The following is a 14,398-nucleotide window of genomic DNA, read 5'->3' on the forward strand; positions in this document are numbered from 1 at the left end:
AGAGCATTTGTGGTTTTCAAATTTGAATGTGAGTCTGCCTCTTTATTCATACATCATTTCAAATCTTTAAATGTTTTGAACAATTAAAATATGTTAATTTGAAAGGTAAAAAATGTTTTTCAGCTGAAATGCTTTAGGACCATAAACCTGTGATGAGGGTTCTTCAGTTTGAGCCAGTAAAGGTCCTGAATGTCTGAAGTTTTTGAAACACTTTTAAATCATCACAGCTATACATGAAATAAATAATCCATCATTGAGCTTTTGACACTCACTGTAAACAATATGAAAGAAACATCCATGTATTTTGAAGAAAGTTCCAAGCAAACAGACTGTGAAAGACCACAAGTGTTACAGTAACAGTGTTAAGCAGTACACTATAAAAAAAAAAACAGCTTTCTCCAGAGAAAATTATTTTGTCCTCTACATGTACATCTTAAAATTTTGTCATACTGTAGACAGCAACACACTGTAACACATTCTGAAAGTTCCCTCCTCTGATATCTTGTAAACTTAGTACCTTTCTGTCAACATGTCTTGCGCGCAATTTCAGCTCCATCGCCATAGAGATCATGGCCTCCTGAACCTCTGTTTCAAAACCACTCTCAGATGACACAGTGGAGTACCACGAGGTGACAAAGTCCCTGATGATTTTCCTCACTGTGTTGTGAATCTCCTGATCCAAGTGATGCTCATCCTCTACAGATGGTGGGACCTGAAAATGAGCACAGTTCACTTGTCAATATGCTTTACTGCCACGAGTGTCAGGTTCAAAATGCTGCCGAAGAATTAGGGATGGTGTAATTTATCACAAACAAGAAAACTCTTTATTAAGTGGAATAAATACATTTAAAATGTAATCGCATTTTTAAAAGAACAACTGAAGAGCACAGATAATAACAGTAGAGAAGAGTGTTGTGTGAGTGCTATATCGAGATAACCATCATGTTCAGTGATGATTTAATAATGTGCCCTTCTGATTGTGACATACAGTCAAATAAAGTGCAGCTACATTTGCTACATGAGCCATGAACACATTCTGTTGCTTTTCATTGTTGTCTAGTTCTGTTCTCAGTTCTCAGGACCAGCCGACAGAAGGGACAGCTCCTGGGTTTGTAGGGCCTGAAACCTCAGTTTATCTGGGGGGCTTACCTTCAGATTTCAGATTAAGTTCTTTATTTGTTTACAGTCAGCGGATACTGGCCTAATTATGCCCTGCATGCACTGGTTGCTGTTGTTTTCCGGATGCTTAATATGGATCATAGATGCCGATTAGTCAGATTACACTGTCCAACATTTAACAATTACAAAAAGAGTGGCAATCATCCCAGTGGTAGATATGAGCCCCTGCAATTTGAGGCTAAAGTCATCTTTTTTCTCTCATCATGTGAACAACTACAAACTGAAACTAACACTGGAGTTGTAAACCATGTTTAATTGTACATTTTACCTGCTCCAGGGTGATAAATCTCTCCAGGTGAATCACACTGTTGGACTCCAGGACAGCCTGCGAGCCGAGCCAGCCACCGAGCACCACCAGCAAGCTGGTGAACATGCACAACAGCCAGATGTTGACCAGCAGGTGAAACAGCACTAGCCACGCCAACACCACACCAAAGCCCAACAAGCTCCTCTGTCCCAACACCTCAGCCATGGCACTGCAGGGGTTAGCGTCTTCACACCCTCAAGGAGAGAAGTGGGGATCACGCTCGCCAGAGTAACATCACACCTTGAAAAGCAAAACCAATGGAGAACGTCAGGAAATTCTGCGATGTCGAGAGACGAACGAGGAGACAGTCAGAGACTCAGATGGCTCATGCTGAGAATAAAGTTTACTCATGTCAGGAGAATAGATACAACCAGCAACACAGTGATGTGAGCACTGGCAGCATCAAGTGTGAGGATTCTCTTCAACCTTGGGTATATATTGAGTTGGAAGGAATGCCATATTTAGATTACAGCCCAATATTATTCAATTTTATTACCGCCTGGCAAAACTCCGTTTTCCGGAAGGTATTGTTTTGAGCTGCATGGTCTTGCTTGCTTGCTTGTTTGTCTGTAACAATTTGGTTTCCGCGCGATAACTCAATAAAATATTGATGTAGCCTCACCATATTTGGTACACAGGTGTACCATAATAACACACAGTTCAAGTTCGAATTTGGTGACCTTGACCTCATTTTCAAGGTCACATGGGTCATCTTTGTCGCCGGGCCGTCCAAGTTTGGTAAAACTTCTTGTTGTTTTTTTATTTGATCTCATTACCTCCTCACTGTACTGTGTATATCTTGCCTCTTTTGCATATGCTGGAATTCTTAATCTAGTTTTGTTTATATGTACATTCAATTTTCTCATTTGCTGTTGTTAATTTAGCTTGTTTCAATGCACCGTCCAGGCAGCTACTTATATTTTCGTCATGCCCCCATGTATGATGACAATAAAGACATGGAGCCTTTAAGGTATGGAGACAACTTGTCTACTGTCAGACTAAACAACATCATATCTCAATCAAATCATGTTTTTCCTACAGCAGTTGTCTCTCTCTCATATATCTTCTTTTGCAGTATCTGCCTTTCTCAGGGTCATATTAGGGACAGAGAGGGCCTGAATGAGCTCCCAGCCTCAGTTTGGGAGAAGCAGGTGTCAGAGGTGACAACCTGTAGGATAACTTGAGGTAACTTATAGGTTCTACAACTTGATTTAAGGTGACTGTAGTTGACAGATGCAACCTGCATGATATTCTGGGATGTCTTCAGTTAACATCTGCGAGGAAATATCTCAATTAGGGGAAAGAGAGTATTTTCCTTCACAGAGAATATAATTTTAGTATAACATTAAAACCAGATTGTGAATCCTCACTGAGTGTGAGTTTGTCATCTGTATGAAATACAGAGGATGAATGTATGCACAGATTAGCCTGCATGGACCAGAGGAAAAAAAAACTGGCATCTCTTTTCCTTTTTTTCTATAGTCAGTTTCTCAGGCGCTCACTAAACCCAGTCCAAGACTAAGAGATCAACCCAAAGAACTCTACACTAAAAATGTCTTTAGGGTAGAACTGGACTCCGTGTTTTGGAAACTGAGTCTTAGGATATAGATCCTGGCTCTACAAACCAACTGCTACCTACTGTGTATTTAGAGATAAATTACAAGATAAACATAATATTCACCAAACTGATTTTAAAAATTGATTCAAACAGTATTTATACATAGGAACAGGGTTATAAACTGCTGCTTGCTTTTACAGTAACTGCAGCAGCTGCCCTTAGAATGGCAAGTATCTCATTTCAGTCTCGTGGACACCATTTGCAAATCCACAGCATATTTATGCTAGCTGCTAGTTTTCAGAATGCTTCGCTCGTACACAAACGCTTGACTAATAAAAGCAGCCGTGGTTTACTCACACTGGTAGTGGTTTATTTGTTTCTATCGGTCCTAATAAGCTTCACCAGCCAGCACCATGGTGGACCGCCGTTACCGATAATACATACCGTTATTTTTTTCTTTCGAGAAAATGTCACGCCAAACCCCGCACAGAAATTGTCAATTTACCGTTTACTTGTTGATTTACGGGTATACGTCCAATAAACACGGTTCGAATTACATACTGACGAAATAAAATGCAACAATTGAAAATTCGGCAAACCAGTTGGTCGACCTGGAGTAATGTATGTGACATATTATGTATTTAATGTTGACGCTGTAACACTTCCTCAACCACCTCCCTCCACGGTCAGCTAGTCCTGGATGAGGAGTAGCTGGATGTCAAAGTCGAAGTGAAAGTTTTTGGCACATCATTGTTTCTTGGCATGTAATAAATAAAGCCGAACTGTAGACAAGATGCTGTTTATTTAACAGAGGTCTGCAATTATGTTCTGTGAGATGTGGTCTTTTGTAAAAACACGTGCCATCCTTTAATTGCTAAATTGTTGGCTTGGGGCACGTAGCGTTACGCTGAGAGCCACTGAAGGAGGGCTCCGAGGCTTGGACTGAGGCTACAGCTTTAGGAGTGGATTGGCATCGTATTGTAGTTACATTTTAACCAAAGAAATGAGCTAATAAAAAGAGAAAAGACACACTGTCACCTGTTCGAGCTGTCAAGGCTCTCAGTGGGACGTCTCATGAGCGTCTGGACGGCTGTTCCTTCTGTTTTGTTTACTTCCTGCTTAATGACGTAAGTTCTGATGACGAAGCCTCCTCATGGCGTCATGCACCATGAGCGTGAAAATGATCTGTCACATAACATTCTGCAAGAAAGACATAACATTTTTGACAGAATGCCATATCAAAAAGACAGAAAAATCCACTACATCTACCATTAGGCTTTGCCAGCTGCTAAGGCTCATGGGATATGTTGTTTAAGGCGCGACAGGACCAGCAAAAACATCTTTTTTCAGGCACTGGCCAATTTGGAGATTTGGCTTCTAGCCATAGACTGTATATCATGCTTTACATACAGCCTATGCTTCTACCACACTAGTGGAAAGAAAACATCCAAAGTACACATTTAGTAGTTTATTTAACCGCACCATGTCTATTACACATTTATGGAAATTAGCACATATTTAATGAGACATTGCCTCATTTTATATTTAAACAAAAATAATAGTAATTTGAAAAGTGACTAAAGTTAGTTGTTTTATTGTAAGTGATCAGCTGACACTGTTTTATGGTGATATTCAGTCGGTAAAATGGTTAATTGTGAATAGTTTCCAGGTTTATTCCAAAGCAATCTTGTGAAGTGTTAACATTTTATTCATTAAAATATGAGATTACAGTATTTTCTGATTTATGGAGTGATTTATATCGATGTAAAGACATATCCAATATCTCCTTTGTAAAATATATAACATAATATAATATGCAAGCAAAATGAAACATGAATGTTGAAGCTGGCTTCCTCATAGTTTAGATTTGTGTTTGGATAATAATGTAAATGTAGCGACTTAAACCAACAAGAGTCGCTGAGAGACTGACACTGGGCCTGTTTGTCCGACGTGCTAAACAAAAGAGTCCACTGAGATCTCCAAATAATAAATGTGACCTTTTATTAAAGAAAAAAGATAATCAACTCATGATAACGTGCACAAAGTTAGAATCAAAGTAACCAAGGCGTGGTTAGGTGATTGACAGTCTGGTCTGGAATGACTGACAGGTCCTTCTGGGCGTGGCTTTCAGGAGACTTATTCTACGGAACTTGGTACTGATTTTTTTCCACAGTTTTCCAGTTTGTTGACTTGTTTTAAGTAGTTGTTAGTTCACTGTAGCCATGGCTTGTTCCTCAGTTAATTGCAGTAACAGATCCTCAAAGGGTGCTGTTATCCAGTTTTTTTGACAAGTAAATGTTTGCGTTTCGTATGCAAGTTTTGTATTAAATATGAAGTGCACAATGTACCGCGAAAGTTAGGCATTTTTCTGACATGTTGTGGCCTCAAAAAAGAGACATTCAGCATAGATCATACACTGTATACAAAGTATTTATACGCAGTCTATGGGTGGACTTCAGGAGGAACAAGTCTCCACCCCCTCCTGTATGCATCAATAGGACTGATGTGGCGACTGTCCAGACTTACAAGTACCTGGGAGTGAGTCCGGACAACAAGCTGAAGTGGTCCACAAACACAGAGGCTGTCTACATTGAATGCATGCGTTCAATGCATGCAACTGCATGCTCCTGATGTTTAATCAGTCTATGGTGGCTAGCACCATCTTCTTTGGAATAAGACTTTTCAATGCATCTATGTCTGACAGATCACAGAAGAACTCTATCACTCTGGCTGCTAATGAAACTACTTTACATACCACACGTTTTACATTCTAGCTTTCATTTTATCTGTAAACTCATCTACGCCTGCTTATCTCAATTTCACATTCTGTTCAATTGCATATTTCTGTATTACTCATATCTTGTTGTGGACTTTGTTGATTTTTTTATTTCTATTATTACTTTATTTTATTTGACCTTCACTTTTTACCATAATATTCTGTGTTGTCTTTTTGTTTACCCCTTTGTGCTGCTGTTACAACTAAACTTCCCCTTGGAGATGAATGAAGTCAGTCTAAGTCTAATGCTGTCGGTCTGACTTCTCTTATAAAGCCGTCACTGTCTCTACCAGCTCTGAAGGGAAATGTCTTGATTTTAAAATTAGCTTATAACGTTCTTGCTGGTTTCGTTTCTTTCAGCTCTTTCTTCTTCTAGCATGCCCACACAAGTTTCCAAACCTACATTCGGCAGACTGAGTGAAGTGACTTTATAGCTAAGCTTCTGTCTGGTTTCTCAGGGTACTGGGACAGCTTACCTTACACATTATACATTAACATGGCTGACTTAACACCCAAAGCCTCATTAGTTCAATGACCTCCGTGTTTTCCCATATACTGACAAACAATATGTGAAGTAAAAACCTAACTCATGACCTCTAACCATACTGTGTTCTGCTATACATCTCCTGAGTAGCTTTATAACCTGTGAATCTCACCTGAGCTACAATAAGCTGCTGAGGTAAGTGTCTGTCTTTGTGAGCCTTCTGCTGAGTCCTTGTCGAGCTTTGACATCAGATGGCATCTTTTATGCCTCACAGGTATGATATGATATCTTTATTAAAATCATAACTTACACCTGTCTGATGCTTCAGTTACTGGAAATTTGAATAAAATACTTCTTCAGTACTTTTCTTTATTCAACAAAGTGTTTCCTTTCAACAAAAACATTTAAAAAAAATCCATACAGGGACTGCCCGGGAAAGGAAACCTTTTCTTCTCCTTTTTCTTTTGGTTTCATTTACTGCAGCATATAAAAGCAGCCTGCGTGATGTTGAGTGTCAGACACAGAAGAAGTGGAGAAGTGGGTGAGTCTATGCAGATCTTACATATTTTAAGCAGAAAGTAGTTCAAACTATTGCTGTTTCTAATGGAATTTGTAAATGGAGTGTGTTTGTGTTTAGCGTGTACCACAATGCAGCTTTAGGTTTGACTTTTTGGACACTACTGAATGAGCACTTTCAGGTCAGACATTGAAATGAGTGAAGATGGAGGAAATGAGGTATGCTGATGACTAGTATAACCTCCCTAATCTGATTTGTTCAGTGTGGTTGACTCTCGAGCCGGTGTGGGAAAATATTTCTGGAAGACCTGAGGGAGCCACACAGTCCCTCATTAAAATTACCTTGTGTGCAATTTCACACATACTATCCCTCCAGGTTTTCCAGGCAGCCTTTCCGTTTGTAAAGTCACAGCACTGGTAGTTTAGATTTATCAGGGACTCAGGGTCAGTTCTCCTCAGTCATGAATAGGCTTATGACAACTTACGAGACATTACCTTTGACAAAGGTGAGTGGAATGCTGATCTAACATTACTTCATTAACTGCAATAATTAAAGGTTTTTACCTCAAGTTTTATGTATTTATTTTTTAGAAAAAGACATTGTTCATGTATAGCTTTGAAGTAAACACTTTTCATTTACTTGTGATCACACTCCCTGAGTCTCTCCCACTTAACTTGTTTGTGTTTGTTAGGTTTCTCTTTCATCTCATAGTGTCAGTCTCAGCAGCAGAAGGAAGAAGTCCAGACTGTGGAGTTCCGTCCTCAAGGTGATGCCCCACATGGCCCTGTGCAAATTCTGTAAGTATTCAGTAAGCTGCTATTCTATGAAACCTTCATCTCACAGTTACAGCATAGTGATGTCATCATAACTCCTCAATGTGTAAAGTCAGCACTAAAGACAGGAAACTGAAAGCTAGTGGTTTCTTAGGAATGCTTTGGGGATTTCTTGTTTGTTTGGTGTTGACGTCTGACTGACTCATGATGTTGGATTCATCATTTAAGTGGTAATTTTCTCCCTCCACCAGTTCCTCTGATTCTTGTGGGGGCTGTGGTTTTTGCTGTGAGTGGGATCATTGGAGACTCTCTGTTAGATTGCCTCCAAGACACAGACTACCCAGAGCTCCTCGACATTGTGAATAAAGGTCTTCCTCCCACAAAGACCCCTCGTCATGTCGCCATCATCGGCGGGGGCATCGCTGGACTGACCGCTGCCAAGTTTTTGGAAGACGCAGGACATAAGGTAGTTTATAGTGAGGGAATAATGACTTGTGCCTTTTCTGTGACAGTAATTGTACATTTTCTGAGTGAATGCTGATGATGCCAACCTACACTGCTGTACATATTGAGGTGTGATGATTATGTGTCCCCATTGACAAAAAGGTGACCATAATAGAAGCCAGTGACCGTATTGGAGGACGTGTGGAGACCTTCAGGAACAGAAGAGAAGGCTGGTACGCAGAAATGGGTCCAATGAGGATCCCCAGCTTCCACACGTGAGTACAGAAATGTCCAGCAGTGAGTGGACATATTAGATAAAAGTCCTTTGTTTGATTAAAAGAAAGAAGAACTACAGTTAAAGGTCAGAATACCACAACAATACCACAGTATCTGTACGTAGATTTTTGTACATTTTCCAGTGTCATAAGTAAGTTTTCAAAAAGTACCATATCTAAGTGCAATTTTCAGGGACTTGTATGAGAACATTTCAGAGGGAAACGCTGTGCTTGTGACCAATTTAAAAATGCTAATGAGTTTTATAGTAAATGGATTCTAGCCTGGACCATCTCCAGCCTCAGTTTAAGCACCTGAATTAAACTGAAAGAAAATTAAAAAAAAGACAAAACACACCAGCAATATATGTGCTCCAACAATATTAAAATGAAAATTATCATTAAATCATTTAAAAATTCTTCCTGATACATAAAAGTTCATAAATGATTTAATAACTGTTACTTTAACTTGAAGTGGTTTTACCTGATCTTTGAAAAAGTTCCATCTCTTGTGTTCTTTTATCTACATTTTTGCCAATGTCAGTGTATTCTATAAATACAGTTGCCTTGAGAGCCATGAAACTGAACCAAAACTGTTCAATTACAAATTAAAAGTCCCTTAAAAATGGAACTTTTCCTGATGGCTTCACTTTTTTTTTTTTTTTTTTTTTTCATATTTCACGATTCTGAATCAATGGCCTGGTGAGAAATAATGGTGAACATTTCAGGCTTTTACTTTTAATAGTTCTTGGTATATTATTGTTTTATGTGGAAAAAATGTACTGAACGTGAGTCAGCAATTTTTTAAAAGAAAAAAAAATACAAAATTACACAGATTTTAAATATCCATAGTTTATCTTTTTTTTTTTTTGTAAGCTTGAAGGAAATCATAGATGGTCGAGCAGAAGAACCCAGGTGATCTGAGATGGGTGAACCCCTTTTGATGTGTTAATAATTATTTTTAATCCCAGTTCTTCAGTTTCTACATAAAGCCGTTCCAGTAAAGACTTTATATTAAAAAATGAGCCAAATGGCTGCATGTAAAGTAAAACATGACTCACAGAGAAGTATAAACCAGCTCTGCAGTTCTACTTTGTTTGAGCTTCATGAAGAACTTGTAAATCAGCTGTTTTGGTTCAGGCTGGTTGCACTGATCAGGAAAGACCACTGTGTTTGTGTAACATCAATAAGTGACATTTTCAATTTGCTTCACAAATAAGAAGATAAAGGAACATGAGAGACTGAAATACGACAAATACGAGTGCATTAGGACAGCTTGGAATATTAAGTAAAGGTACACAACTACAAACCAGTTAACAAATGTGAAAACAGTTGGGTTTCAAGTCCAGATAAAGATTAAACTGCTTTGTATTCACTAGGCAACTGTTTACTAGAATATTAACTATGCCTATTGTTAGATGCTGATATTTTGCACAGTTCATGTGTTTATCGCTTGTTGTGTTGCCCTCAAATGTCTAAAGAATGAACTGCAACAAAACTGTAGTTTTAACTAAATAATGGAAATACTGCTGTTTGATATAAAGTGCCTTTTTCACAGGATTCTGCTTTCCTTTATCTCCAAATTACAAATTCCACTGAACCCCTTCATCCAAGATGACCTCAACACCTACTATTTGATAAATGGAAAGCTACATAAAACCTACACTGTGGAGAACAACCCTGATGTGCTCAACTACAGCCTGAGTGCCAGAGAGAAGTCGAAGTCTGCCGCCAAGCTCTTCAGTCTGGCACTGTGGAAGGTTCATATAATAAAATCGTCACTTTTGTAGACTTTGTTTGTTCACGGATCACGATGTCTTTTAACGTTTGTGACGTGTGACCAGGTGAGAGATGACCTGAAGACAATGGGCTGCAGCGCCATGCTGGACAAGTATGACTCCTACACAGTGAAGGTAAAGGCTCAGCTATTTTGTCACTGATCATCATAGATCGTATTCCACAGCATGAATGACGTTTCACATCTGCCTGCTGACAGGAATATCTGGTGAAGGAGGGCAACCTGAGTCGAGGTGCTCTGAGGATGATTGGAGACATCCTGAATGAAAACAGCCTCTTCTACATGTCACTGATAGAGATGCTGTACATACAGTCAGACATCAATGACGAGACTAAGTAAGAAATATATATTTTATTGCTTTTTGATGCCACAGTGGGGTGTTTGGAAAACAGGGAGGAGAACCCAAATGTCAACCCAAATCAGTCACCGCTAAGTAGGATCAGATTTATGGCGTTTTACTGGTGAAAGCAAAAACAGAAACTTACAATTAGTTGTCAACTGGTTGATCAGTCAATCGCTTTTCTAATAGTCAGTTAACTGGTTTTGATAATCCAAGGAGCTTCTAAATACAGTGGAGGTCTGATGAGGAGAACAGGGGAGCAGGTGAGGAGGGTGTGGTAGATAGGAGAGTGAGCACAGAGTGAATGACTGAGGACATCTGGTGGGTGGAAAGGATGATGCATGTAAAACAAATTAGGCTCAGAGCAGAACTGTGACAGGAATATGTCCAACACACAGCCTGAGGACCTAACTGTGGCTTAGCTGTGGTTTTCAGAGACATCTCTGGAGGCAGAAATCTCCCTGGCTGAGTTAAAGTCAGTGAGCAGGAGGAGCTGCCATGACTTTACTAATGAAAATGTTGGTGTAGCAACACCGAGCTAGAGCTTTGTTTTGAATTTCATCTCACAGTTTAACTCTCTGAACACCAACTTTTCTGTTTTTTTCTACATTTGTATTTTTCTACTTTCATAAAATCTGTGCAATGTAAATAATAACTTCTGGAATATTCATACTTGGCAATATTTCCATTCATGAAAAAATCTTTGCAATACCACTGGCATGTGCAACAATATTATTTCTGTAATTAATACCTCTGTATATCTTTATACAGGTTTATTTTGGATATGTTTTTTAATTTTGCGCTACATTTCCTCTCATCCCCTTATCTTATCTTATCTTATCTTAGTTCACTTTCACTGGTATATTGTTGAGAGACCAAGAGACCAAAAAATATGCCGATACAAGTTAGATTTGTTGCATTTCTTACACTTTTCTCACACGTACACAGTCCTTTGCACGACTTACACGATAGTATTGTTACATTTAACTGCATCCACTGATTAGCCACTTGGAGGCAGCAGAGCTAGCTGGAAACCCTGCTGCATGATCACTGTGTTCAGAAGTTGCTGTGGAGAGTGTCAGTCACTAACATCCATCTGACACAGAGCAACATTAACATAGATATTTAGTAGTTTGTCTGGCCAAGTGGTAAATGTCCAACGTTCTCTGTTATTTTAACTCTGTTTTTTCATCTCCACCACTCTGGTGAAACATATCTGGCTCTTTTGCTGTTAAATGTTGAAATATCTTCACTAGCTAGAAGCTAGTTTGATGTGTGTGCTCTCTGGTGCTAGGGATGTGGTGTGTAGTTTATTTAGCACAGCTTGGATCCTGGAATGAGGTGCAGCTTTAAATGAGCTTGATGAAACCTAAACTGTGGGTTGTGGGCATAGACTGTATATATAATGGACGTAGCATCTGGCTCCAGAATTGAAGCCAACCCGGAAGTGTCAAAAACTTGCAATATCACGCAGTCGGCTAGGGTTGGCTCCAAAAAGCTTTTGCTCCATAGACCCCAATTCATTTTTGGAAAAAATAAAATTTGATAGACTGATTTTCTACAGCTCAGGATTTTTTCCCGTTAGTTTTCATGGTCAAAATGAGAGATCAGGTGGCCGATCTTAAAATAAATCAATACTGAATTTTAAATAAATCGTTAAAGTTGGCGGAGCCAGGGGGTGTGGCTATACTTGATAGACAGCAACAGAAGCCTCTGCGGTAAAACGTGGGCGGGATAAGAGAGTCCTCAGCCAATCCTGCCCCTAGTTGCTCTCCGGTCCAGTCTGTTTGATGACGCTTTTTACGTTACTGGCTCAAAAAAAAATCCAAAACGGCGACCAGGAAGTAGCAAAATCCGCGCTTCATTTTCTCGCTGTTGAAACCAACGGGTGACGTCACGGTTAGTTTACGCCTGGTTGTGGGTCATAAAAACCAAACAGTGAGCTAAAACCCTTTTTAGAACTGAGCAGACCTACATTGGGTGGCAATTCTCTGTAGGTGTTTCATATTACACACATCATTTGGTCCACATTGTAGTATAGAAATACCAATTACTGCAGCAGTTGCTTGGTGGTTAGCACTTTCACCTTGCAGCGAGAAGATCCGCGGTTCGTATCCTGGCCTGGTCCTCGGATCTTTCTGCATGGAGTTTGCATGTTCTCCCTGTGCATATGTGGGTTTTCTCCAGCTTCCTCCCACAGTCCAAAAACAATTTAATTTGTGATTCAAAATTGTCCATAGGTGTGAGTGTGATTGTTTGTCTCTATATGTAATCCTGTGATTGGCTGCTGACCTGTCCAGGTGTCCCCTGCCTTCGCCCTAAGTCAGCTGGGATAGACTCCAGCTTAGTCCTCATTAGGGTCTCGGGGGCACTGGCTGACTTGGGGCGAAGGCAGAAGACTGGATGGATGATTAGTGCAGCTTTAAGGACACACTGTAAACAAAACATTTTTTCTGGGTGTTTTTTTCCAGGTACTTTGAAGTGACAGATGGCTTTGACCACCTCCCCAGAGCTTTCTACCAGCTGTTAAATGCCACCATCCTCCTCAACTCTAAGGTCAAGCTAATAAATCAAAAAGGGGGTGGCAATGTGACCGTAACATACCAAGACTGGCGTAATTCAGGCTCCCTGACTAACCTAACAGTGGACTACGCCCTGGTCACGGCCACAGCCAAGGCCACCCTCTTCATTGACTTCCAGCCCCCTCTATCTGGGGACAAAATGGAGGCTCTGCGCTCAGTTCATTATGCCAGCTCCACCAAGGTTGTACTCAGCTTCAAGGAGCGCTTCTGGGAGAAAGAGGGCATCAGGGGAGGAAAGAGCATTACAGATCGGCCCTCTCGCCTAATCTACTACCCCAGCCACAGCTTCCCCGGTACAGACGCAGGTGCCCTCCTGGCATCCTACACCTGCTCCGACGACTCCACCCTCTTCCAGGGGATGAGCGATGACGAGGTGATGGCTGTGGTCCTGGAGGACTTGGTGAAGATCCACGGAGAGTACATCAGGCCTCTGTGCACAGGGGGGCTGGTCAAGAAGTGGGGCTTGGATCCCTACAGTCTTGGAGCCTTCGCTCTGTTCACACCCTACCAGCAGGGACAGTACACCAGAGAACTGTTCCAGAGCGAGGGACGGGTGCACTTTGCAGGCGAGCACACAGCCACACCTCATGCATGGATCGAAACGGCCATGAAGTCTGCACTCAGGGCAGCTAAAAACATTAACAGCATTACTGTTTAATTTCATGTGCAGAAAATGTTTTTACAGGTTCACTCTGATATTTTCACTCCATCAGCATCAAGCCACTCTGATGTCATGTATATATTTTTTGTAGTATTGATTTAGTACAGATCTATTGATCAGCAGTACAAGGCTGATCTGCTGCAGCTCATAAACTCACATTATGATCAGATTCCACGAAAATGAACATAAACGCAAACCAAATTATCCCCATTATCATGACATGCAGGAGTTTTCTGATAGTTTTTTGTAATGTCAACGTAGTTTACTTTCCATTAATCAACCAGTTAGTTTTGTAATCATTTTAGGTCTACACTAAATGTTTGTAAGACAAGATGTTGGGATTTTTTCAGAGAATTGTTGATAAATAATGATTGAACAGAATGTTTACTCTCTTTTAACCAGAAATGCCAGTCATTAATGTAAGCTTAATTTAATTTCAGTTTCTTCTTGTAAAGAGAATGAATGAGACAATAAAATATCTTGCTTTGAATTTCTCGTTTGAGACTACCAAATCTAAAAGAGAAACTAAGTATGGATACAGCTAGAATAGTCATGTAGCACATTAACAATGTCTTGACTGGATTTATGATTCATTTAATGACATTTTCACTTTAAAAAAAGCTGCTTTTCTTTAAAAAATAAAGAACATTTCTAAGTGACCCCAAACTCTTGAACAGTAGTGTAAATGAGAGTAATCTTTGAATTGT

The 14,398-nt window shown here is 40.0% G+C and overlaps 2 protein-coding genes across 5 annotated transcripts in view; one reads left to right on the forward strand and one right to left on the reverse strand.

Moving 5' to 3' along the window:
• The window catches only part of snx19b (sorting nexin 19b), a 58,189-nt gene extending 53,988 nt beyond the window's left edge, over positions 1-4,201 (reverse strand). For 2 of the 4 annotated variants that reach the window (XM_051957540.1, XM_051957543.1), the window contains exons 1-3: positions 4,083-4,201; positions 1,448-1,726; positions 518-712 (exon numbers count right to left, since the gene is read on the reverse strand). In XM_051957540.1, the coding sequence (XP_051813500.1) occupies positions 518-712; positions 1,448-1,651 (399 nt within the window). In that variant the 5' untranslated portion in view covers positions 1,652-1,726; positions 4,083-4,201. Of the gene's footprint in view, positions 1-517; positions 713-1,447; positions 1,727-3,401; positions 3,724-4,082 lie in introns of those variants that run through there. The other 2 variants (XM_051957542.1, XM_051957541.1) reach the window with 2 other exon arrangements.
• Positions 4,202-7,293: 3,092 nt separating this feature from the next.
• Positions 7,294-14,303, forward strand: il4i1 (interleukin 4 induced 1). Its single transcript, XM_022210721.2, has 8 exons — positions 7,294-7,326; positions 7,513-7,618; positions 7,846-8,060; positions 8,201-8,313; positions 9,869-10,070; positions 10,155-10,223; positions 10,307-10,443; positions 12,920-14,303. Exons 1-8 carry the CDS (start codon positions 7,294-7,296, stop codon positions 13,686-13,688), a joined length of 1,644 nt encoding a protein of 547 aa, XP_022066413.2. The 3' UTR covers positions 13,689-14,303.
• Positions 14,304-14,398: the final 95 nt, after the last annotated feature.

This window comes from Acanthochromis polyacanthus, chromosome 13 (assembly GCF_021347895.1).
Source record: "Acanthochromis polyacanthus isolate Apoly-LR-REF ecotype Palm Island chromosome 13, KAUST_Apoly_ChrSc, whole genome shotgun sequence".
NCBI lineage: Eukaryota > Metazoa > Chordata > Actinopteri > Pomacentridae > Acanthochromis > Acanthochromis polyacanthus.